The sequence below is a fragment of the Anser anser genome (genome assembly GCF_964211835.1).
Source record: "Anser anser genome assembly, chromosome: 3".
Taxonomy (NCBI): Eukaryota; Metazoa; Chordata; class Aves; order Anseriformes; family Anatidae; genus Anser; species Anser anser.
Window position 1 is genome coordinate 67,009,791 of NC_139722.1, and position 25,513 is coordinate 67,035,303.

The 25,513-nt window shown below is 42.5% G+C and overlaps 1 protein-coding gene across 5 annotated transcripts in view; it reads left to right on the forward strand.

The window, feature by feature from the left end:
- Window positions 1-25,513, forward strand: part of LOC310897380 (uncharacterized protein) — a 152,875-nt gene that overhangs the window by 45,263 nt on the left and 82,099 nt on the right. For 3 of the 5 annotated variants that reach the window (XM_083830955.1, XM_083830956.1, XM_083830957.1), the window contains 2 exons: window positions 1,486-1,533; window positions 2,860-3,183. The exons of 1 other annotated variant lie outside the window; for it this stretch is intronic. In XM_083830955.1, coding sequence (XP_083687081.1) covers window positions 1,486-1,533; window positions 2,860-2,982 — 171 coding nt within the window. In that variant the 3' untranslated portion in view covers window positions 2,983-3,183. One more of the 5 variants, XR_014582265.1, reaches the window with a different exon arrangement.

The following is a 25,513-nucleotide window of genomic DNA, read 5'->3' on the forward strand; positions in this document are numbered from 1 at the left end:
TGGCACATAATGGATATCCCAAAATAAGAAATTCTGCTGCTTAGGCCTCCTTTTATGTAACAAGTGAAAGAAATAGGTATCTTCATGAGGCAATTAAAACTGTGCAAGATCTGAGAGCCCCTTTGGAGGGGACTGTTGCTTCATTGACGTGAGTGACTACACACCTAATGTAGGTCTCTTGTCTAAGTGTTAAGAGGGATGAGTGTAATCCATATTCACTGAGATGATAAGTAAAACTTAGGACAGGACAATTTGTAAGTGATAAGATCCTTTAATTTCTTTTTAAGGGAGGTGCACACTTGGATGGTTCCATTAACTGTGTTTGGCAGAGCTGTGGAGACATTAAGTCAGGACTAATGTAGCCAACCAAATAAGAATGATTTTTTGGAGGGACTCCTAGAGAATGGGATTTTAGACGGGACAAAGAGAAAGGTGGTGAAGAGGGATAGGTCTTGGAAGTAGGAACAAGGAATTTAAGTTGAATACACCTAAGTGATATATTAACAAATGCTAATGGTCACATCACCTCTTTGTTAAGGACTCCAAAGAAAACTTCTTATAGAGGAAGACAACTTCTCTTGTTGCCTCCTTTCCAGAAGAGTGACAATGATAAAATGGAGAGGCTAAATGGGGAGGAAGGCAAGGGGGGGTGAGTCTGTGAGACAGCTTTGAGGGGTCACTGTCATCTCAGTTAATATTAGATATCTACAGATGTTGATGTCATGGATGAGCTAGTTGTCCCGAGTTTGCTTTTGAGTCAAAGCAGAGAAACCACTGCTTTCAGGGAATTGCTCAGCAGTTCAGCTGAGCTATTTTAGATGTTTGTTTGAAAGTGAGATGACTCCCACCTTGCCAGTTTCTTTCTGTTGATGAAAAAGAAGATGAGGGCTGTTAACTCAGGTGCGGAGTCTAGGTTTTATCAGATGCTATCAAGCAGTCTGTAAACTTGCATTCACCTCAGATAGCTAACAAAACTGCCAAACAATTATTTTCCCAACAAATCTTGCTGCCTCTTAATCCAAGTAGGACTTTTAGGGGGTAGAGGAGACTTGCAAGGCTGATATATTTAAGAAAAGGCTAAATGAGATATTTTTGGTAAATTGCATTTCCTTATTAGTCATCACTTCTCTTTTCATTCTGAGAAACTGTCCTCTTCAGATGTGTTCATTTTATTTGGCATAAGTGCAGATAATTCCAGATGTTGCTGTTTTTTTTTCAGTTCATTGCCTTAGGAAACTGCAGTTGCACCTGAGAGGAAATATAAGCCAACCTGGAAGAAAAAGAAAAGAGATATATATAATGGCTTTGTTAGAGGGAAAGGAAAATCAGATTAATTTATATGCTCTGGATGATCTCTAATTGTTTCCTTAAAGATGAATTAAAAACCTTTTTATTCACAAAGAGCTGAGTTCAGGGCCTTATACATTTCCTATTGTGTTGAAAACTTCACTGATAAAGAGTTGCATTTTCTTTCTTCCCGTAAAGGTCTACTATTGCAATGGAAAACAGATTACTAAACGTAGCAACTGGCAGGTAAGCAGAAGTGATAATATGTTTTGATATTGAGAGCAATATCTGTGGCTGATATAAATAGGTGTCATCTTCAGACTTCAGCAGAGCTGTGGTTTTTCACCCCATCTGAAGATGTGGCTCCTAGATCCTTAGCTATGGACTGTTGAAATTTAAATCTAGATACATAAAGTGTTATCTACCATCACTTTCAAACTTCTGAAGCTTGATGGAGAGTATTCTTGCTATTGTAATCTACCTAGGATAAAGCCTGAGAAAACACTGAGTATCAAGTTTTTTTCTTGCTTTGGGAGAACTTATTTTTTTTTTCCTTACATTCTCTGCTATGTCAACAGAGGGTGACAAGGTTAATGACATACGGACCCTTTCCCCTCTAGAATAGCAGTTCATATCTAGTTCACGCTGCTAGCTACTGAAAGTCATTTCACCTAATTAAAATAAATAAATAAATAAATCTCATCCAGTTCATGGCAGGTAAGCTGTTCACAAGTCTACAAGCGCTGTGATGAAACTTTCCCTGACACTAAGTGGAGTGAGTGGGCACGGCAGCCGAATGACATGGCTAAACGCTCCTCCGTGACACCTCTGGAAAGCTGGGCAGACTTTTCTGTCCAGGGCTGGAAGACACCAAGATTTACAGGCTATTACCTTCCACCAGAATAACATTCAGTCAAAGATAACTTGCACCTGCTGGTGAAAGTACTTCCAAATAAATAAATGAAGGAGCGGTATTCTTTGGAAACCAGTCCAGCATCACTTCTGACAGATAACAGCTATTGTGATGAAGAGTAAACACCTCAGTCGCAGGGTGATGCGAAGCATGCTGATGCACACTGGAAGCAAAACCGCAGACCTGCAGCTGACGGCTGAATCACTGCTGTATCTAATTAGGCACATCAGTTAAGATATGCAAGCTTCCAACTGTCTGAGAAGGGCTGAGATTGTTAATACCAATCTGTTATTGTCCTCACCGCTCAGAAGAGGTGGTGGTGATAAGATTAAAGAAACAGCATTTTGTGCTGGTGGGGTTGGTAGTTTTCTGGTTACTTGCTGGGGGGACAGTGGGGCAAGCAGCTCAGTGTTGTTACATCACGATAGTCCGATTTGGCCCTCTGGATAATGTCAAGGTAAAGAAATAAATTGCTCCTATTTACAGTGCTGGTGAATAACAGCAGCCCCTTGGTTTTCTAATGCGGTGTCATTTGAATTGTATATGCTATTGAATCAGACAAACTATGTATTTATGCATTAGATTTCTTCAAAATTCCTAGTACATTTTTTAACAAGATGCAGGAAAAATAAACTGAAATGCCGATCTTTTATTCCTAGGTTGTTTGTGACAGAGATTCAGCAATGCCCTGTGCTGAACATGATTCACGTAATGCACAGACAGTGGATACTGTGTTTGAAAGGGGCCTAATCAACAATCTTAGGAATAAAGAAGGATCTTAACTCAAAAATGTTGATGCGTGAAGAAACATAATTCTCTGTGTGCTCAGTTACTGTTTAGGGGACACGTGTACTATAGCAACCACATTGAATCAGTCCAGTGCCATTCAAAAGCAAATTAAGTTGTAAAATCCCACTGTACATTTATGAGTGTGTGTAAATATATGTATGGAAATTATTTATATATTTGCTACTTTGCATATATTTTTCCTCTTCCAGTATACTCAGCTCATCCCTGGAATCACTCTACCTCGGGTAACAGTGAGGTATCAAGGAGGTATTTTGCTCTTTCTATGAAATTTTTGAGAAGAAACTTCCCGTAACATCTGACAAGACCACGCACCACCCCCAGAAGAGCTGTTCTCATCCAGATAGGGGACTCATGAGCACGAAGGAACCTCTGCTCCTCTGGCTCAGGCCACAGCACAAATCCACTCTGCAGAGGGTGCAATAGCGGATACCACTGCTCAAGGCAGCATAAGGAAATGCTAAAGAAATGCAACTTCTTTAACATTTCCTGGCCCCTGGAAGTGAGGATTGGGCTTTCAGGGGTCATTCTGAAGGAGGGTGGTGGGAGACACCTTTTGATGCCCAAGGGATCGCATGTCTTGTAAAAAGGGTGGAGGGCAGTAGGAAGACAGGAATGGTGCCAGAGTGTCAGAGGCTTGTCTCATTGATGGCTGATTGAGCAAGGAGTCTTTGTAAACCTCTCTCAGGCACTTTGTACTCGAAGATGAGGGATACACAGTCACTGAAGAAGGAGGCTGATCAAACTACTCTTACCATGAAGAAGATACTGTGGATCTGTAACCCAGCAGTGCTGATTATTGCTTGTAGCCTCTTTGTTTTGTAAATGAACACAAAAAATGTAGTGTCCTCTTGAGATTTAGGGTGCAGCTCCATGTTAAGGATCCTTCATTAGCGGATCCAAAATACCCTCTCTATACCCTGTCCCTGCTCCCATGCAAGGGGGCTGCGTCTGCTGCCATGCCTATTCCTAGTGTGACCAAGAGTGGTGAAAATAGGTAAATTATAGCAAGAAGTGCATAAAAAAATAGATAGATAATAGGAAAAAAGTGCTTCTTTAGGACCAGGCCATTCTACGTCTCTGTGTTAACTGAGCTGGTGCAAAGGAGAGGGATAACTGAACTTCCTAGGGGATGGGAGGTGGCAGGGATGAGTGTGGATGGTGGGGGCAGGGGCAGAAACTTTTAACAAATGCTGCTGCCAAAGGACCGAAAACATCATAATCCACTCTTAATTTATTGGGATGGATTTCGTCTAACTCTACTAAAAAACAGGTGTGCATATGGACACTGGGCATGTCTGGAGAGCGAGAGCCCTATCCCATGTAATAAATCAGCTTCTTGCTGCTGAGATGCTCTTTCTGTCCTCTGTGAGGGAGTCCAGATGCCCAGCTGACCCAACTGCCTAACTCTTCGATTGCTAAAGTGAGCTCAGATGTGTGCTGCTCTTACCCTTTATTCATGTTCATGTATTGTCTGAGTTTACAAATAAATCCACTAAGTAGTTTGATTATGAACAGATTCTGTAAGCACCTAACATTAGACCTATGTTAACGATGGAAAAAAAGAAAAATCTTTGTAGGTTACACTGTTAAAGAAATATGATCATCCTCCATTTTGTGTCATTTGCCAAATGTAGTTTCTTGCCAACACTGAAAAATCATGTTCTGCTGGAGGAAATTCCTTAAAGGCTTGCCATCTCTCAACATCACTTCTCTCTTCTATTGTTTCTAGAAGGAATAAAACTCCAGAGTGCTTTAAGCAAAAACGACCACTGCTTCTCTTTGTCATTTGAACAGAGCTTAACCTCTTTTCTAAGGACAGCTTGCTTTCATTCTCCAGAGAGGGATGAACCGAAGACATTATATTAGAAATCTGGAATACCTTACCCAAAGAGTCATTTTATCTAATCTGGCACCATAATTGCTGCAGTGGCTTTATCATAATTTTATATTTACTAGGTATAATAACAATATGTAATGAATGTGCTATGTACTGTACTGAATACAGCAAAACCAAGGCAGAATTAAGGTTATTTAGGTACACATTTGAATAGCATTTGAAACTATTTCTTAGGTTTAGAATACTTTCGAGATAATTAAACAACCACCTAAAAGACACTGTAAAAGATAAATATGTACTTAGTCATATGGCTATCTTGCCGCAGTTTTTGTCTGGCAATTGTTACAGCACTGTAATACTGTAAGTCAGCATTATGGTATGCAATATATTATTATTACCTGGCCATTGATCAGATGAACTGTTGGCTGCTTCTCCAAGCCAGCTGAAGCTGGGCTTGCTTTCCAAGCAAAATCAGTGCAATAAGGCCCTGACTGACCAGAAGAGCTGTGTTTGGTTTATTATAATTACAATAAATTTGCCTGTTCATATCTAGGGGATTGCTTCTACTTTTCTTTTATTTATGTCCTGTTTATAAACAAGATACCTGGAAAAACTACAGATACCTTTATTGAATGCCCAGTTGTTGCCTAACTCTTTTAATTACCCAGCTGCAGACTTTGTGGTCTTCTGCATGTAGGGAACCCAGGTATATAAAGGTGTGCATCATTTGTGTGCCACCATGTGAGACAGTTTGGAAGGCTTTGGTGTCCAGCAAGTGCAGATCACCTGCCTTTTGATGAGCAGGCTTGTGAATGTTTAAATCTCAAATGTTAACTCTGTAAATATAGATTAACCTGGTTGAGTTTACCAGCTATTAATTAATTTTTGTGACTCCTTTATATATATATATATGTGTATATATATATATATATATAGTGCACAATAAAAGGGAGAATCTAACTAGTTCATGTGTACCATTTTAGTCTGAAACTTCTGGGCTTTGTTCCTTTCCTACCCTAGCATCAGCTTAAGCTGTAGTATACAGGTTTTCCCCCTTCTTTCTTTCCCATTAGTCGCTCTATTAAATATGTTAATTGTAGTGTCCCAGATTACTGGGAGCTCCTTAAATCAAAGCCATGAGACTTGGTAGCAAGGCGCTTAGCTATGAGCTTTGCAGATGATAACTGCATCATATGAGTATTCATACAGAACTGATTGAGCCCCTGAGGCCAGATGCTAGGGCTGTTTTGTACTACCCTGGCACCATAAAGCAAACTTGAACAGAGTTTACAGGTCTGCTTGAAGACTATTTCCAAGTAAGGAAATCCTGCCATCGTGCCTTTGATGCTGCCTAGAGGCTGTTCTGTCTCTGTCAAAACCCAGCCCTCACTGGGAGGAGGGAAATGAGGCCAAAAGATTGATCCCCCATGGTCTGACCCTGGGTGGGGTGGGGATGGGGGGGTTCCCACTCACTGTGCGCTGAACAGTGAGGGGAGTTGGAAGACCAATGTTGTTTTTAAAATTATCCGGAGAAGTATTTACTTGTTTTTAAAAGAGCTAGAGAGGCCTATGAGATTCTGTCATAAGAATTATAAAAATAAAATATTACTACACAGAATAATTATAACATGGTGCTTGGTACTGCACAAACACATCTCATCTGAAGAAACTTCCACTGACGACAGCTTTAAAATTTCCCTCTCTGTGCACCTCTGATCCTGCTTTCTGCTTTTTCCAAGGTATATTAGCTAAGAAGGGCTGGTACATGCTATGTCTTAGAGCAGGTACAAAAGAGCTTTATTTGTACTGCCTGTCATTTCAAGCTGGAAGAATTCAGTATCTATGTCAGTGCCTTTGCCATATGCAGTTGGGTTTTCTCCTTCCCCTCTGTAATTCTTCTGGGGACCCTGCATAATAAAAGTCTCAACTTAATCAAGAAAAATTCAACATGTGGCACTGCAAGAGAGAGCATCAGGATATAAAAGGAGGAAGCAAACAAACAAGCAGACCCTTGTGATGTCAGACTAATAACACATTTGCTGCTGTGCTCTCCGACTTTCTGGTGTGTGTACTGTTTCTCCTGTGCAACGTTGTGCTGTGCTTTGTTTCCTTCGGCTGCTCAGCCCGAGAGGGTTAGCTGCTGCCAGGGGGGCTGCTGGGACACCAGCAGGTGTCTGAATAATTGGAATAAAAATTCTTTTAGAAAGAAGCAGTTCGTGGAAAATAAAACCCTTTTCTTAGATTAAAAAAGTAAAAAAAAAAATAAAATCATTTTCCTGTGCCATTAGCAGTGTCAAATCTTCCTCTTTCTTTCTTAGAGGTAGAATTAAGATACACCTGAAGGTACGATTGTTCCAGACGGGAGCAGGCTCAGCAAAACACATGATGTGGACAGCCTCCTTCTGCGAGCCTGCGGGAGGCGGAGGCACTCTGTAACAGCATGGGGACCAATATTTGGCTCTTGGGCTGGCGCCACAAAACAAGGCTGAGGTCTGTCGCACCAGGCAGCACGATGCCCGCGTCCATTCCACGCAGAATCGTAGTGTTATTTAAACCCGCATTTCCCACACCTTTTTCGGCAGCATGGACTGACTGCCGCAGCAGAAACCGGCTGCTCAGGCACAGATGGATGTGGGTGTCTTTTGCTGCTTGGGCACTCGGTAGCGGGGAGCAGTCCAAGAGGACGTCGGTGCCACGGGCCAACGTAGCAACAAGGCCGGGTGCCTTGGCCGGTGGGCCTGGCTCGCTGCAAGGCAGCCAGCTTCTCCCACACCTTCTCCCTTCAGTCCCCGCTGCAGCTACTGGGCTCCCCTGTGTGGCTGGGTGCCTCAGGCCAAGAGGGAGCAGGGCTCTTTCCACTTGGCGTCAAAAGGATATGGAGCTGGATGTGGTGTGTGAGATGCGGGGGCCATCTGTGGCCCAGGCTGTCTCACCAGCACCCTCGAAGGGTCTGGGAAGGGAGCCACTGCTTGTAGGGGGTTTTGGTGCCAGGCCTGTGGGAGAGGGCTGGGCCGTTTTAAGGCACCCCTGTGAATGGTGTGTCATAGTGTCATAGTGTCATGGTGTTATAGGGACCGCCCATACTGCATGTGGCCTGGTGCTGAGAAAGGGCAGCCTGTACCCTGCAGCAACAAGCAAGGCGAAAGAGTGGTTAGCAGATCCAGACACAGCCTGGGAGGGTCCTGGGACTAGTGGTGGGAGTGGGCCTTAGTGTCAGCACCCCAGGTAACTGGCACAGTGATAAGGACTGCACCCAGAGTGCGGGCAACGGCCCCCATGACATTTTTATTTTATTTATTTATTTTGGTGCTGTGTCCCTGCCTGTCAGCCCTGAGGGACAAATTCATTCTCTCTTAAATGTGATTTCTCCTTCAAGGCTTTCTTAGAGTCCTGCACATTATGTAAAATACCAGGAATCCCACCCCTATAAAAAAAGCAAAGTGGCAGGAAGAGCAATGGTTAAAAAAATCCCTGTGGAAGGATAGCAAGAGGGTTGGGTCCTTGCATTTGCAATGGGAAAAGGAGAAAAGGGCTTATTGGTTGAGCGTGTAAGAGCCCCATAGCTTCTCAGATCATTTTGGCATTCAGCATGTTTATGAATAATGAAATAAACTGGTGTGACATGAGGGAATAAGCTGTAAAGTGTCACAAAGCACCAGAAACAAAATCCATCCAAAATGCTTCTTTTCTTCTTGAGGAAAACCTAAAACAACTTTTCTGATTACCTGACAGTCCATTTAATCCCCAGGAAACATTCCTTTGTTACAGTTTCAAGGAGAATTACTTGAAATAATCCTTTGTACAATGTGCTTGGTTCTATTTTAGTTTTAAATCATGTCCCTTTTCTTTTTTGATTTTTTTTTTAAAGGGGAAAATAAAAAAGACATCTAATCACTGCCTATGGAAGAGCTGAGGGCAGTCTTTCCAGTTCTGGGGTTGTCTTTGTCAGGAGACCCTTGCTAAAGAGACCAAGATTTCAGGGGCTGAACAAGAAACAGCAACAGTAATAATAATAATCATAGTGAAAACCACTTCTGATGCCCAAATTTTTCAATTACATGGTGCAGACCTGGCTATAGCTGTGTCCTTAGGATGATGAGTAGTCTTTGGCGGGCCTGTGTCACACATGGGTGCCTGCAGCAGGTCCTTGTGCTGCCAGTGACCCAGATTCAGAAGGGGACCTGGGGTCTCCAGCATAGAGATCTTCAAGACTTCTGAGTGACACATGGTCAAGGAGGAGAAATGAGCTTGTGTGTGGCTGCCGCCATCTGCCTGCCCTCCAGCAAAGGTCACTTTCCAGGAAAGAGCCACCTCGCCTCTCAGAAAAATGTAGTGGTGTGGTGAAGAGAGGAAAATAAAAGATGAAAATCTCACAAATAATGCGACATATTTAGATCTTTGCATCCTAATGTACATCTAGCTTTGCTAGGTAAGGAATGCCATGAATTGGTAATTTTAACAATAAGAAAATGGTGTAATGTGGAGGATATTGGGGTCCATGGCTTTGGCATTTGAATGATGTCATCTTGTTTTCTCTGGGCATTCAGTTTTTCTTCTGTGATACAGATATAAATCTTATTCACCTCACAGAAATGTGTTAGAAATTACTGTGTCCCTATTCCAAGACATCCAAGGTCATTTTGCATCCACAGCCTGAAGAATGCTTTCAGGTGGGGTATCTTGGCAAAGGCTGAGGGTTGTGTTTTGGGGAAGAGGGATCTGCCCCTTCCTCCAGGGCAGGCTCAGGATGTGGTGGCATTTTTCTCTCACCAGATCTCTTCCCCGGGTTGCTATGCTGTTAGACAAGGAGAGAAACCGTGTCATGCCGACTGTGGTCAAGGTCTGTCTTTGTTCACATTGTCTCTGACTCAGTTCTTTGCTGAGCTGTGGATCCCAATGCCACAAGGTAGTGTAGAAACCAAGTGTTTAGTAGCACTTCAGAAAAAGCCACTCCTGTTTCCTGGATGAGAGCTTTCAGGGTTACAATGAATGGGACAAAAAATTTCTCCCCCGAATGATGAACATCGTTGACTTCTGAGGCAGCGGATCAGCACCAGCTGAGCTGGATCAGGAATCTGAGCTTAGCCTGAAGTGCTTGTGTTTGTGCAGTGATCTGTGGGACTTCTCATGCCTGGGTCTGCAGCACCGCGTCCCAGGCACATCTGAGAGAAGATGCTGGAGTGCCTATGAAAGGTTGTTGAAGATTGCTGAAAAAAAATTCACTCCCACTCTAGTTCAGTGCAGGTTGCATTAGAGAGAAGAGTTAATAACTACTGCCTAGGCCAAAGGTTATTCCTTTTTTTTTTTTTTTCCTTCTTTCTTTTTTTTTTTTTCACCTTCACTTTCAGAAAATTCATTGCTTTTTTTTTTTTTTTCCCTCTTAGAGCAAGAAGCTCTTTTTGATCTATAAATAGTTCCACAAGTCAAAGCAATGGGGCAACCTTAAAAATATATTATGAAGACATCAGTAGTGATTCTGTTGCTAAGGTTGTGCTGAGGTTTGAACTTAAAGCAGGACTAATGTTCCTCCTTTCACACTCCAGTGATTAGATACAGTGGCCAGATTTGGCACAGAAAGTCTTCAGAGAACGGTTGCCTTTGCTTTGTGTTACTTTAGGCAAACCTTGAACCTGCACTCCTTTTCTGAGACCTGTTTACACACTGACACATCTATTGGTTATTATTTCTTCATTACTATTTGCTCACTTTCGGACATACAAAATGGCCTTTATGAGAGATTCCCCTTCTCCAGGACTGCAGTGCTTTTTGAATTGCAGTTCCCTTCTCCAGTGCCGTGGGGACTTTCCCCACCACCAGCAGAGGAGAGAGGGAGGGTGGCATCGGGCTAGGGGACGGGGGGGACTCGGGGTGGAGTGGGGGGCTCGGGGAACGTCTCTGGAGCAGAGCATCCACAGAAGGAGGGAGGAGAGGGAGGAGGAAGCAAAAGCTTGGTGAGGGGCTGGTTCCTTCCCTGCCAGCTCGTGATGTGGGGGATACAGGACTCGGCAAAAATGTGGAGTGATCTCGTGTGCCACAAACTCTCTGAAACGCCTTCTTTAGAAAGAAAGGCTCCTGGGAGGGGGAACAGCAGTAAGCACAATGTTATTCTTTAAACAAATATCTTTAGAAATAATATCCTATTTGGTTCAAACAGAGCAGGAAAAGAACAACTGAAAAGGCAGTTAACGTGGAATGTACTAAATGCTCATGTGAAGTTGCCGGCACATTATCGTTGTATCTTTAACCAGGGAGGACTTCACTTGCAGAAATGGCTCTTGACAAAGTTAAGTGGCCCTATATATTGTTTGGGAAATTGCCCTTATTTTGTGCGCTTCTTGTTCCAGTAATGGAACCCATGAGCAGAGGATAATTGCAGCAGTCTCATCTGTCAAATAATATTAGAAGTCAACAGCTATAATCTCAGCCACTTGCTTTACACAGCTTTTCTCTGTATTTTCTGTTCAAATTGTCAGTTGTTACATGTAAGTGTCCCCATTCCCTGTGGCTGATAAAAGTAAAAAGATTTAAGTAAATCAGGAGGAGTGCAGAGAGAGGGCTTGGGCAATGGCTCTCAGTGCTAGCACAGTAAATCATATGACAACAGAACACTGGATATGAAAAATTACAGTCTGAGTGTAGTGTTACTTGTTACTATTATTGGCAGAGCAGTGCGGCACTGAATGGTTTGGCTTTGCAGGGATTTGGGGAAGTAGTGATTGGTTTTAGCTTGTGTGGGTTTGTGCTTTATGAGCTCAGATTTTAGTTTGGGGAGATGAATGGGTCCCTAAAAAATCAAAGCAGAACTCAGCTGAAATCATCTTCTCATCTGCAGGTCAGATCCAAGCCATTAGAGAATGGATTTGCTGGGATGGCCGTTCAGCTACGACACTGCAGCTCAGGGCAGTTTCCCCGTGCTAGGGGAAGGAGCAGGGATGCAGTCACGGTGATTTAACTCCCCACACCACCACCTCCTGGTGAGGCACTACCTTTGCTTCTGCCTTGTGGGAAGGAGGAACACTTTTTCCTCTCTACCTCTTGCTACTCACAAAAGGGCATTGTCACTGCCGTCTGCTGTATTTTTGTGAGCATTTTACAGCTCTGTTAGGAGCTGGATTGAGACTGCCAATGTATTTTTTACAGCCATTGAATAATTATCAATTGGTCAAAGTCAGATAGTGAATAGCCGAAGCCAAATCCATCCTCCTGGCTGGAGGGAAGAGGCTGTGTTTGTCATTACCAGCCTCTGCACGACAGGCAGGGTGATTGCTTCTGCAAATAGCCGGAGCTGTGTTTGGCAGCCTCTCCTGCGCTCCAAAGGCAACTCCTCCTGGTTTTGCTCAGTGGCACAGGTTACACGCGCTGCTGCTGAAATACTGTAAGAAACGCTTTCAAAGGAAAGTTTGAGGGCTGTTGTGATATAGACATTAAACTCTAGCTCTCCATGTAGAAACCTTGTAGATGGCCTTGTGTGAGTTTACTCCACCTCAGACTATCAGCTTCCACAAGGGCCTGAGCCATTGTACTCCACACTCACACCCTCCCGTGTTTCACAATAGCTTCCCCGTGTTGACAAGCCCTCAGTGGCCAGAGCTCTCTCTTATGTTGCTTTCTTATTGATTGCATCCTGGGGCTATCAGAATCCTTGATGTAGAGTCATACGATAGGTCCCACATAAAGCTCTGGACACAAAGCCGAGCTGTATCGTTGCCCGTGCTGCGTGACTGAGTCATTGCTGCTCAGGTGCTGTGATAGTGTCAGCTGCCTCGTTTTGCTAAATTTCGTCCCTCTGAGCTACTGACAGGCTGATCCCATCAACAGCCTCTGCTATTTATTTCAATATGTCTGTAGGAAATTTTGGGGGCTTTCTTCAGTGCTATATTCATATGTTCATGGTAATACAGGTCGTGATTAATGGGTTTCACAGTCTCCTTTTTTTAATGTCAGAATAATAAAATATCTGGCTCGTCAGGTTGTTTGCTCTGATTGTTCAGCTAAATGCATTTAGCACCAGAGGTAGAGCTAACATATATGTATATGAATACCACTCTGGCAATTATTGTCAGAAGTGACAGCTGATTGCAGGTATTGGAATGATGCAACTTGTTCAAACTTAATGTTATCTATTATGAACTCTACTTCATGATGGTAATAGCTGGAAGGCATTGATTTTGTTTTCTGTTACTTATCTCAAGCCCATACATTTTGCTTGCATTATTGACTTTTCTGATCATTTCATGCATCATCTCTTCAGAAGATGTGTAAATCAATGTTGACTGTGCAATGTATGCTGTTTATTAAGCTGCTGCGTAGGTTTACACCTTGAAGAGAATCATCAAATGCGGTCCACATCACATGTCTTGAATAATTGTTGATCAGGCCTGGCAAGAGAGGGCAGCCTTGGAGCATGCTGGCGCTGGTATGGAAGAGTTCAGTTAATTATTTATCTGGGCCACAGTATTTGCATGCCTATATGAATTTTTTATGAAGTTAATTAGCTTTTCAAGATGTTGAATCGGTTCAGTGTGGCAATGATTGCAGCTCGACACACTGGGCGAGCAGCTCGGAGAGAGATGCCTGAGTCATGGGCAGGAAAGCAGGCGGGAGGCAATGCACATGGGTGAGGGCGCGCTTGAACTCTTTCAACAGGTGGCCCTTAAGACCACAAAACCTATTGTGTTTGCGGCAAGCAATTTGAACACGTAACGCAGGAAGGGGCTCAGGTTGCACCTCTATCTCAGGCAACAGATTTAGACATTTACGCTGAAATGAAACTCCACCCACATAAAACCCAAGGGGCTGGAATGAAGGGACTGGGGAAATTAAAACCCATCCCATGAGACGGGCCCAGGCTGCACAGCTGCTGCACAGGCTATTCGCTCAGAGCTGCTTCTTCAAGCTGGGAATGGAAAAAAGCAGTCATTGCCCCTCTGCACCAGCTGGGGCCACTGCGCAGTCCTAAAAACAGGCTGCGTGTGTCAGGACTGGGAAATCAGCTCCACAGCTGCGCTGGGGAGTCAATCCCAGCCAAAGGCTGGGAGGCAAACCCAGGGCCAGGAACCACCGAGGACGGAGGCAGAGGAGGCTGGTGCAATTTTGCAGCATCCGATGACTCCTAGAGGTGTGGCAGGGCTGGCTGGAGGAACTGGGACCTGCCCTGTGTTTGGTAGGGCTGCAGGCTTTTTGCTGCTTCTGGTAGGGTGAGGGGCGGCATCAGGCTGGGTAGAGTGCAATCCTCATGCCGTAGGTCTTCTTGCCTACCACCCTGGCAAGGCTTTGTGCCAGCCGTTAAGTGGGAACACAGTCATCTAAAGCAGCCTGATCCTACTCGTGCCTTGCAAATGGGGCCTGGCTGATAGGAGCTTCCCATGGAGCGCCTCCCTCCGGGAGACAAGCTGCCTCCCCAGGGCTTGGATCTGCTCACTTTTCTCTGCTGTTCCCATGCCCGAGTGTTTGGTGGTGAGCAGACAACGTTTAGAAATGTTTGTTCTTTTCCTAGAGGTCTCCTTGCATTGAAACATTGCGGCGTCATCCACAGCAATGAACTGCACACTGTGACAAAAATAATAATACAACGCAAGACTGATAGCATTGTAAATGAACAGTTACTATATAAAAGATGTATCCATGTCTGATCTTTTCACACATATGGTGATTTATGCAGGGAACAAATATTTTAACATTTGGAAAGAGCCCCAGCTTTGAATAATATCTAAATTCCAACTAAAGAGAAAAGAATGTCAAAAAGGCCATATAAATCCCATTTAACTAATGTTTTCATAATCTATATTGAAAAAATCTAAGAATAGAAGGTTTTGTTTGTTTGATTGTTTCATTTTATTTTATTTTTTATTCTCTTTTAGAGGCTGAGGGTTAGTTATTGAGCTCATTTGGAGAAATGAAATTTCCACAGGTCTAGAAATGACAAAATATAATTGATATCCATGAAGATGAAATGAGATTTGGAGCCAAGCATTGTTCATATTTAAAAGTTAAGTAATAATTTGGCCTCCACATCATTAACAATACGTTTCATCTCCATTTGATTTTATTGTTGGTTACATAGGTCATTCTCTACTGAACAAAATGGGGAAGAAAAAAGCTCACTGGAAACTGAGGGAATTGACCAGAAGATGAGCAGATGAATGAGAAACATTATGTTGTTTTGGATATGCTTGTGAGCATAATTTCTCTCTGAAATCCTCATGGAAGGGACTTTAGGCTGAGAACTCAATTGGGGTGCCATGGTCTATCTAGGTGGCACCCACACCTGTACTTGGTTGCATTAAGTACTTGTGCTTTTGAAAATATATTTGTGTTCTTTGTGTTCTCAATTTCCAGTGTTGTTGTTCCTCATTTTTCCCTTTGAGCGACTTGCTTAGAAATCTTAATAAAAAACAATCAAAAGACTCCATCAGCAGCCTCTTGGAATAGCTCTGGTCCTGCCAACTGATCAGCAATCCCATGCAGTGTCTGCTTCTAATATGTAGCTTCCTGCCTCTCACACTTCCACATCTTTATTTAGCCACAGGGGGTTCTTAGGTAGAAAAGAAGTCTTTGATGATATACTTTATATCCATCAAGGAAAAGTCTTTGATGGAGTTTTCCTTGCTGACTGTCCATTCTCTCTCATGCAGCAGGTTTAGGGGCATGTGGGACTGTGGTCAGTGGTCAGATGCTGGAATTGCTGCTTAACAAAACATCCAACTCAAAATACTTACTGGACCAGATGTTATTTAAACCAGCATATGAACATATCTATATGCATACACAGTAATTGGACAGTTCCTGGGAGGCATGGTACACACAAGACCCCTGGTTTCATGTAATCTTCTCTTCCCTGAGAATAGAACATGAGTCAGGCTAGGTAACTTCTGTAAGTTCATGTACTCATACTCTTAGTTTAATAGGTACTTTTCAAAATAATGGCATCCTGGTTACAAAATCCAGTCTCTCAAATGGCAGAAGACCTCAAAATTTCTCCCACTTTCTCTATTTCTTCCTCATATGCAATCCCAAATGGGAAAGAAGGTGCTCAGCATACTAGTTCTCATAACTCACTGATAATTTTCCAGACAAAGACAACTTAAAGCAATGGAGCTTTTATTCTTTACTGCTACAGTGGGTGCTTTAGTATCTCTCTTACCAAATGTACTCCAGCCAGCAAGATTGCATTTTTGTTTTTAAGCTGTTTTCCAGAGTAGGCACACAGGCAGGTGTACTGGGGGATACAGGTTAAGAGGTAAATACAGTCCTCACAGTCTGGTGTTCGAGGTGGCCTGGCTGAGATGCTCTGGGCACCTGAGACCTTTGCAGAGAGCAGTCACCATAACACTCTCTACTGGAGCCCTCATACTGCTGGGCATCCCAATTGGCACCAAGTGCCTCTCCTTGAGTATCTCGATTGAGCCCCAAAGCTCAATACGAAAGTAGCAACATTCCTATAAACACTGAAATGTGGGTGTCTTAATCTTGAGCTCTCAAATAAAAAGGCAACTAAAGAATGCCATCCAGTACTCTGTAGGGTTGCAGACACTGTGTTCTCCCCCACTCTCACATTCATACTTGCACTCACACTCATGGTCAGGGACCTATGTGTCTTGTTATTTGAAACCCTCTCCCCTTTTCCAGGCAGTTAGTGAGCACAGTCCTCAGGTGGTGTGAATTGGATTAGCTCCAATACTTTAAGCCATCATTAAATTTGCAAATGAATATTTAATTGGCTACTGAGTGCTCAGAGGGATGTGGGAAGCTTCGTACGGATAGCACGTAGGGCTAACTCTGTGAGGGCACACTGGTACTCTCCCGGCCTGAGCTATCAGGCTATTTGTCAGTATTTGTTTATTTATATTTACATTTATTTGCCTTTTAGAACCTTGTTATTGTAATTGCTTTGCATAAAATTTGCTCAAGTCTTTGCTTGCTGCAGCTTTGGTGTGGAGGGTGCTGTGCATGCTGCCTGGCTGCTCAGGACTGTGCAGGTCCACTCCTGTGTCCTTCAGGCTGCACGACACAAGGCTGAGGGATGGGGAGCAGCCACGTGTTCACAGTGTCACTGCCTTGGGGAATCACTTCAGCTGGACGTATACCTCAGCAGCATTTGGTAATGGAAGTTGAAGACATTTTGTGTTTCGCTAGCTTGGATGAGGTCTGCTCTTACAACTACAAAAATGTTGAGCTACCCATACCCGTGTCGAAATGGGCTGGGTAATTGTGAAACACCACGTTTCCATTCCCAGGGGGAAGAAATCTTCTGGTCTGGGAGGCAAAGTCATATTATACACAGATCATTGCAAAGTAATAGAGATTTTAATATCCCTCCCTATCAGGATGCATGCTCACTGCTTTTCAGAAAACAGCAGGTATTTGGTATTTGACAGGTCAGAAAAATGTATGACAATCCACGAGGAAAATAATTTTCCTTGATTATGTCTTTTCTGGCTGCTGAGTCCCTGAGATTGTTCTGTTTATCCAGGTACAGAGCTGAGGAATTCTGTATTTTCCTATACAGCTCTTTCTGTCGTGTGATCTGTAATGATACTGAGCAGTGCTGCTCTGGCTCGTTTGTTAGGTGACCTGTTGTGAATAGGTTATACTTTTATACTTACCAGCAGCAGGACGTTTTGACCTGCTGTACATCTCTCGTGCCACACACGTGCACGTGACTGGCATCATGGGCACGTGAAGGGCACGGGGTGAGCACTCACATCACAGCAACCTCACCTGCTCCAAAGGAGAAGACCTCCTGGACTCTTCCTGCCCTGAGCCTGGTGGGGAAAGGATAGAGAACGAGCCAAAGCAGATGGGGCTGAGAAAGGAGAAGGAAACAAATCAGGCAAAGATGCAACACGAGGAGGAAGGGATTTCGTTTTCTAGTGTATTCTTTCTGACCGGTACTAAACCCATTTTGACTTCCTTTCATCTTCTGATCTGCAGCTAGCTCTTTTCTAGGGGGGAAGACGCTGACATTTCTCTCTGGTGATCGTGTTCAATTGAAGTGGAAGCAGCGAGGACACTGGAGCCGTTGTTTTGCCAGGCGGTGGGAGGCGGGGGGAGTTATGTTCCAGTCTCCTTGCCATCTGCCAGGCACAGCTTTCTGCAAGGCAGTGCCACACAGGGATGTTTGTTCCACGGGATGCAGTACGTACCAAATCTTCTGGTGCACGCGTGCTACTGTTTCTCGTTCATTTTTAACACATTTAGTCCCCAGTCCCACAAACATTTCAGCGTGTGCATAGGTCAGCTCATATAAATTGTGTTATTACAGGAAAGGGTGCTTTTCCTCTCATTCTAAATGTATGTTTGTCTGGAGGATCAAGGTCTCAAAGTTTTATGTTACTTTTATAAAAAAATAAAATCTAGAGAGATCGTGATAGATAAATGACTAGCTTTTTTTTCTTTTTCTCAAAAATTTATATTTACTTTATATTTTAATGGTTATTATTCCAAGATACCTATTCAAGGTTATTACCACTTAAAAACCTGATGAGAGAGACCCAGCTGCAAGATATTCGAACCATTTCTCTGCTGATGGCTGAAGGATGAGGACGAGCATTATGTATACTTTTCAGCACTCTGAGAGGCCGCATTCCTGTTGCTATCTCATTTCCCGTTTGCAGAGCGGCGCTCGCTCATTAGCAGGGCTCCGCAGGTGGTGCCACTCATGGTTTGAGGTGGCTTGGGGCCGTGTGTGGCCCTGCCCCAGCTCCATGTGCCGTGTCACTGCATGGCTTGTTTCATCGGGCACAGGGTTTACTGCACCTAGCCCTGAACATCATCGGCATCAGAGGCGTTTTTGTGATGCGAATGGCCAGGTGTGCCTATGCACGCTGCCAGGGACGTGGAGGTGGGTGCCTCCTACTGCATGGTTTTCAGCAAATTCCTTCACCACGGAGAGCAAGGTGAAGGGCTGAGCTTGGCTGAAGGGCTTGTGGCTCCTATTTCTTTCCATATTTTTGACAGGGAAGATGCTAAGGCAAAGTGTAAAAATATGCCTGGTTTGCTACCCTTGTGACTCCTACAGTTGTACACTAGTACCTATGCTATACCTAACCATTTTTGAATGACAACTGCTGAGCTTGCAAAGGGCTTGTCCAGCAGTTGTTTTGGGTGCTGTGGGTAACCCAGAGCTCAAAATCTCTTCTTTGTATATTGAAGCTTGGATTTTACTCTGGGGTTCGCCATACAACACTGGACAGCCATGTGAACTTGTGAGTGTTATAGGAAGCTGTTAGTGGCATATAGAAAGGCCAATCAAAATATGCTCATAGAAATATCAAAATAAGAATGATTTATTTCTGAAACTTCCAAAGAAGAATTTTAATTTTTGAATGAAAGATACCCTAAAACTCCTTCCCCCTGATACCATCCTGAGGATGGTCCGCTTTCTTTTCACTTTGTAGCCCATCCCCATGTCTTTCAATGCATACAATAACCACATATGTGCTTGTGCTGAAGTTGTCAGCAACAGTATATATAACAATGAAGACAGAAGTTATCACTGATGTGTTTATTTATTTAAATAGCTCACAGTTCCATTATGAGACTTTCTACAGACTTAGACATCACAACACTGGTTATGCTACATTTACAGTTTGAAATCCTGAGAGATTTTTCTCCTCAAATATGTACCAGATTTGGATTCACAAAGTAGATAATAGTTTTTTGCCTGCCTCATGTTTGCACGTTATTGTTTTTTAACTTGAAAAGATACATCCCTAAAAGTGAAATTGCTTCCTGAAGAAGTGAAGAAGCTTGTTTCCAAGTTCAGTCTTGCAGGAGTTTTTGGTCATCTACACATTTCCTAAGAAATTATTCTAATCAGCAGGAACAGTTACCCAGAGAATTTACCCCTTGTTAGGAGCTATTGGTCAGGAAAATGACCTTTCTTTCCTGTAATCTATAAATTACCTTTTAATGTCATTTGCAATAACCATTAAAGAATAGAAGCAGTTACAGGAGAAATGTATAGGAAGGAAGGTAGCTCAGAAGATGAGCCATCAGTGGACTCTGGCCACAGCGCATTCTAAATCCTTTTTGTGTCAGTGGGAAATGAAATCTCTCTGCATTGGAAATAAAAGGAAAAGTAAGTTATGATGGAAAAATTAAAGATCTGTTAATTAGCTTTACTCATCTTTAGTGATCAGCGGAAATAGAAAGGTAGTGAGAGCAGGGGAGATGAAAACTGCTAATTCTTCAAATGCAAGTGAGGAGCTGTGATAAAACCCAACTTTGTGGTAAGCATTTAAAGGGCCCTTTAATTAGCTTTTCTGGAAAGTTCACTGATGATATGCTGGAATAATGATCCCATATGTTCGAAAATGTCTAGTCATTAGCCAGCATGGTGGCTGAACATACTAATGCATTTGCCTTTTAGACATTTCAAGAGCGGCTGGTGCTGCTGCTGCTGCTGCTGGGGAGGTCAGCCCTTTGTTTCGCTAAATCACATGGCGGCTTGGCGGCTTTCAGGACTGAATCATTTTCTTAGTCACACTGTGAACATCAGTTCCCAGCAAAGAGAAGAGTGCGATCATGTTCAGAGTGGAAAGGGCAGAGGGTACAAGACGGACGGGCTTTGGTTTTGTTTTTTTGTTTTGTTTTGTTTTCTGTCCTGGCCCCGATCCACCAAAATGTGCAAGGATTTGGAGCAAATTAGCAGAACAAGTGTGAGACTGGCAGCCAACTGTCAATAAATTATTGATTGCATGAAAAACGTTTTTATTAACACTCAGGCACCAAAGTGCCTTAGATTTTCAGACAGCTGCTCAGGTGTATTCTAAAATGAAAGTCCTCACTGTGTCTTTTTGTAACAGTGATAAACCAGTATCCTGTCTAATAGTGATGAAGTCTGGGACCCTGAGACTATGCCTTGCTGAGGACAAGAAATTTCTTAGCTGGCGTCTCAGTTGTGAAGTTACTGACTTTCACTCATTAACTCAGTGTGCTAGAAGACTTGAATAATCTCCAGTTTTTGGTGTGGATTTACCTGCTCCAGCTCATCAAAGGAAAGACTTCTCATTGACTTCATTAAGATGGTATTAAGGTCAAGTTGAAAATAAGAACCAGTGGCGGAGCTAAGCTAAGAAAAATTAACAGGAGAGGCATTTGTGCAGACGGGATTTCAAGAGATGTAAGTTTAAAGGCAGAGAAACATAGGAAGGCTGTTCCAGATGGTGAGACTCGGAAAAAGACCTTGTGTCAGTAGTGATGAGACCATGTGAAAATACAGAGAAGTGAGTTTGGGACAAATAGAAGAAGTGGATGGAGGAATAGTACAAATAATTCACACATTTTGAAAACAACTGAGAGATCTTTAGCCATCCTGATATTCAGGAGGCAAGAAAAAAGATGGAAAATAAGATATATTAAAAACTCTCAAATTTAATACCCCAGAAATCTCAAATCAGATTTAAACTATGTCCACTGGGGTCTTTTTTTTTTTTTTTTTTTTTTTTTTTAAATCTTATAATTTCCCTTTTAAAGTCTAGAAGACAAAAGAAAGTACAAAATCAATAAACATACAACAGTGTCTTTTTCTTGGTGTCTGTTACTGTGTTTGATAGCATTACAGGAAAAAAAGAAAGGTATTTCTTTGGATGAAGTCTAACACATTCTTCTTTTAAATCATATTTCCAAGATAATGCAGTGTGATTAGCTATTCTCTTTGTCCTATCGCTCCCTGGAATGAAGAATATGGGCTCCAAGGAACATTTTCCTCCACTTACGGCAGAAGAACCCACATCAAGTTCATTTTTTATGGCTTCCATAGTCATGTGTGGATTGTTACTGTGTGGGAGCTGGAGTTAATTTTAACTGAATTGTGGCCTAGAAAATATAGTTTCTTAATAAGACTGAAGTATACATTGGATCAGAATTTCCATTTCCAAAATTTGGAATGAGTTACTCATCTGTGAAGCTGACAACAGCTTCCATGTTTAAGTGCTAAACAGCTTTTATTGAGCCAACTTTTAGAAGGTGCTAATATCTAGATCCACATGTCTTCTATGTTTGCAATGGCGGATACTCAAAAAGAATCATAATTTGGCTCAAAATGAGTTGATATAACAAAAAAGTTCACATTCTTCCTATGTTGCTGCTGCCTGAAACAGACAGATATAGAAGCAATTTATTCAGCATAAATTATTGCCAGCCTTAGCTAAAATAACTTGCTCTGTGAAGCTTCCTCATGTATGTAACCAAAGGGAGCTGTCTGGTCACATCTGGTTTTGCACATCTTTCAGATATATCACATACAAAATCCAGCATTTGGGGATATTGTGTCATCAGTGGCGCTTTCTAGGGAACTCTGGGTTCATAAACAAATGAACAGATTACATTCATCCATATATGTAGTTATTTCATCTGTGACAGATGCAATATTGATAATATTCTTCATTGTAATATTTAATGACAATCTTCATTTAATAATTGATGGCAGTGTAATTTAATGCAAAACGTTACTTATACACTGGAGGTTGGAGAATGTTCTTCATTTTACTTAACTGTTTAAGGACATCTTGAGAAGGAAGAAACAAGCGAAAATGCATGTGAAAAAATTTAATATGGGTTGGTCAGGTGCATTGTAATGTGGCATTAAACATATTTGGACATGTGAGTTATGGGCAGGTGCATGAAATCCAGTGTATCTGGATTGAACTTCCTTTGCTTTTAGCTCATTTGTCAGTTCACCGGTATATTTCTCAGAAACATGTCATTTCCTTAAATGTCTCTAGGACTGTTATCGCTCCTCTTTTGCCTCCCCACTAGGCAACCCCACTTGAAGACCTCCAGAAATGGCTTAACGCTGTCTTGCCTTACTTGCTCTATTCCTCCTCTGGTGCCTATGGAGAACGATTTATCCAGGTTTGCTTGTGCAGGAAGAGGAGAGGATATGTGAGATCAGGGATCTCCAAGCTTTCTATAAAGGATAAAAATAAGCTCTTTGCTTTTTCTTTTATTTTTCCTGGAGGTGACTGGTATAGAAAATTGCTTGAGACATGAACAAGGTATGGAAGGGATAGAAAGAGCTACGGTTTTTCACTTTTCAGCTAGCCAGCTGCAGCTTTGCTCATGTTTATAGCCAGTTTTGCAACCACATAAGATTATGTCCCATGCCCTTGTGCATAGGACAAGTCACCAATGTCGACTGCCTCCAGGATGAGGCACCTCACAGAGCACAGGCCGCCAGGTGAACGGATGTGTAGGTGTTTTGAGAAATAAATTTGTCTTTCTTTCTGACAGTCTATTGCATACTTCTGAAAGAGGCAGAAGACTTTGTATCAGTCATCCTGTCTTTGCTTTTTTGGAAACACCAGGCTTTTCAGATGTGGCCTTCTCCCGAGCCCACATCTGGAATCAGGGAATGCAGCTGAGGTGTTCCTAGTGCATGTTGATGTAAATACCCCGTGAATGGTGTCTGTGGATTTTCAAGGCTCATTTGAAAGGCAGACCACAGTGGAGTTGTTTCCAGCAGGCAAGTTATAGGTTTTCAAAGATTTTAGGCCACAGAATCCAAAAATGGCACCTTGTGTTTCTGTGCTGTGCTTTACTAAATGAAAGACGATCTCAGATTCATCCTCAGCAGATGTACACTGTGCCAGCGCTGGCTATTGTAAGGAGACTGTTACTCAATGAATCTTCTATGTTTCATCAGAGCAGAGCTGTGGGAAACATCACATGAAAGTAATACAGCATATAAAAGATATTAAAAAGGTGAAAAATATTCCTGTGGGAATTGTCTCATAATTTTATTATCCAAACCTCAAGAATTTGCCAGACTGGGTTGGAAATCTCAAAAGACTGGCTAGCTCACAAAATTTCCACTGCTTTGCTATGGAGAAAATAGGGCAAGTGCACGTTTTAATTCTGAACACTTTGTTGCTTCTGCTTCTAGTCTGTAACTGAGCAAAGGAAGTGCAAAGGTATATGAAAATGAAACTGAAGAAGAAAAGGATCTGCTTTTCTAACTGTATTGGCACCTGGCCAGATCTTTTAGGTGATGTAAATTGGGAAAGCTGCGTGGCAAGCTAAGGAGCTGCTAGAGCTTACACTGCATGAGAATCTTGACAGGTTTTTGGAATTAAAATTTTTAGGAGATACAATGTAATGCTTTTATTAAGCACTCAGGTGCAAGTATAACCCGATATTTTCTTTGTTGTCTGAAAATATCTAGCTCTTTACATGCACGCTCAGCGAATTAACGCACAAACTAGCCGGAGGCCCTCCCATATCAGCATTATAGCATCACTTTTGCATAGTCATGCCTATCATAGTTGTTCACTAACTATCCCCTTATCCCCCTTTTTAAGCTAAATTCAACTATAACTGACTAATTAAGCAACTTTGAGACGTATTTCAGAACCTATTGACTAAAAAGTTATATTCTTTCAAAGCTGAAATTGTTGCCTTAGGGGAATTAAGTCAGCTCTTTAAATTTTTTAGTAGCATAGCGTTCTACTCAATAGGTTTTGAAATACATCTCAAACTCACTTAATTAGTTATAGTTTATTTTAGCCCTGGAAAGCAGTTGGTGTTCTCCGGGCACAGCCACAAACTGGTGAGGCTTGCTGCAAGCATGCTTCACGCACACCAGGCTCAGTATGCCAGCAGCATCGCAGCTGCAGAAGCAATGACGGCAGGGTGTAAGGGGCTGCCCACCACTAATGGAGACAGGCTGTAGGAGACCCAGCTGCTGGCTGAGACACCTTGTGTCAAGGGTTTACATGTCGGTGTTTATGTGAGTGTGAGGCGCCCTGTGGTCAAACAGTCCCTAGCTCTCTTGGATGTCTTGCCTAGCTCACCATCAGCTACGATGTTAGCCAAGGCAGTGCAGATGAGATCCAGTTAGTGCAGAGGGTGTCTAAGGTAGTTAGGCTTTTTGGGATATTCTGTTCCAGAAATGTGCAGGCCTTCTGCAGGTCCTCTATCACCCCTGACAACCCTGTGCAGATGTCTCAAATACTCTAGGCAGCTAGAGCCAGACACCAATGTTTAGGCAACTGAGTGTTTTCACTAGCATGCCTGTGTGCACCTAAGTTTATTTTCTTAATCTGGAGCTGAAACTTGTGTGCAAGCCGTCCCAGGATGGCTCTGCCTGCGTGTGTGCTGTGTGCTGGTGCAGCAGAGGTGTCCAACATCTTTGGGCTTACGGATCTTCCCTCCTGAGCACAAGCAGAAGTGCTGTGCTAGATCTTGGTCTCTTCTCTTCATGCTCTCTGGCCTGAACCTGCAGTGAATGGCCAAGGAGAACATTTAGACGAGTATTAATGAGCTGAGTGATTAATTTCCTGTAGACACCACTTGAAACTTACTGTTTTTACACTAGAAAGGTGAATTCATAATTCAGCAGTGTCCTTTGACACATAAATACTCAAAGCAAACATCCACAGATATCACATTGCCCTTCAAAATCATTCTCTGCTTTTCTCAACGCTTTCCTGATTTGCTAATTCTCACATTAGCCAGTTCTCTCATTTAAGACTATTATTAATCAGTAACATGCTCATTTTCCAATAGCATAAATACAAACTTAGCATGTTTTCTAGATTTTCAAATGGTATTCTTTTTCTGACGGTTGCTTTTTTTTTTTTTCTTCAAAGCTGTTTTTCTTTTTCTTTTTTCTTTTCTTTTCTTTTTTCTTTTTTTTTTCTTTTCTAAAACCATACAGAGAC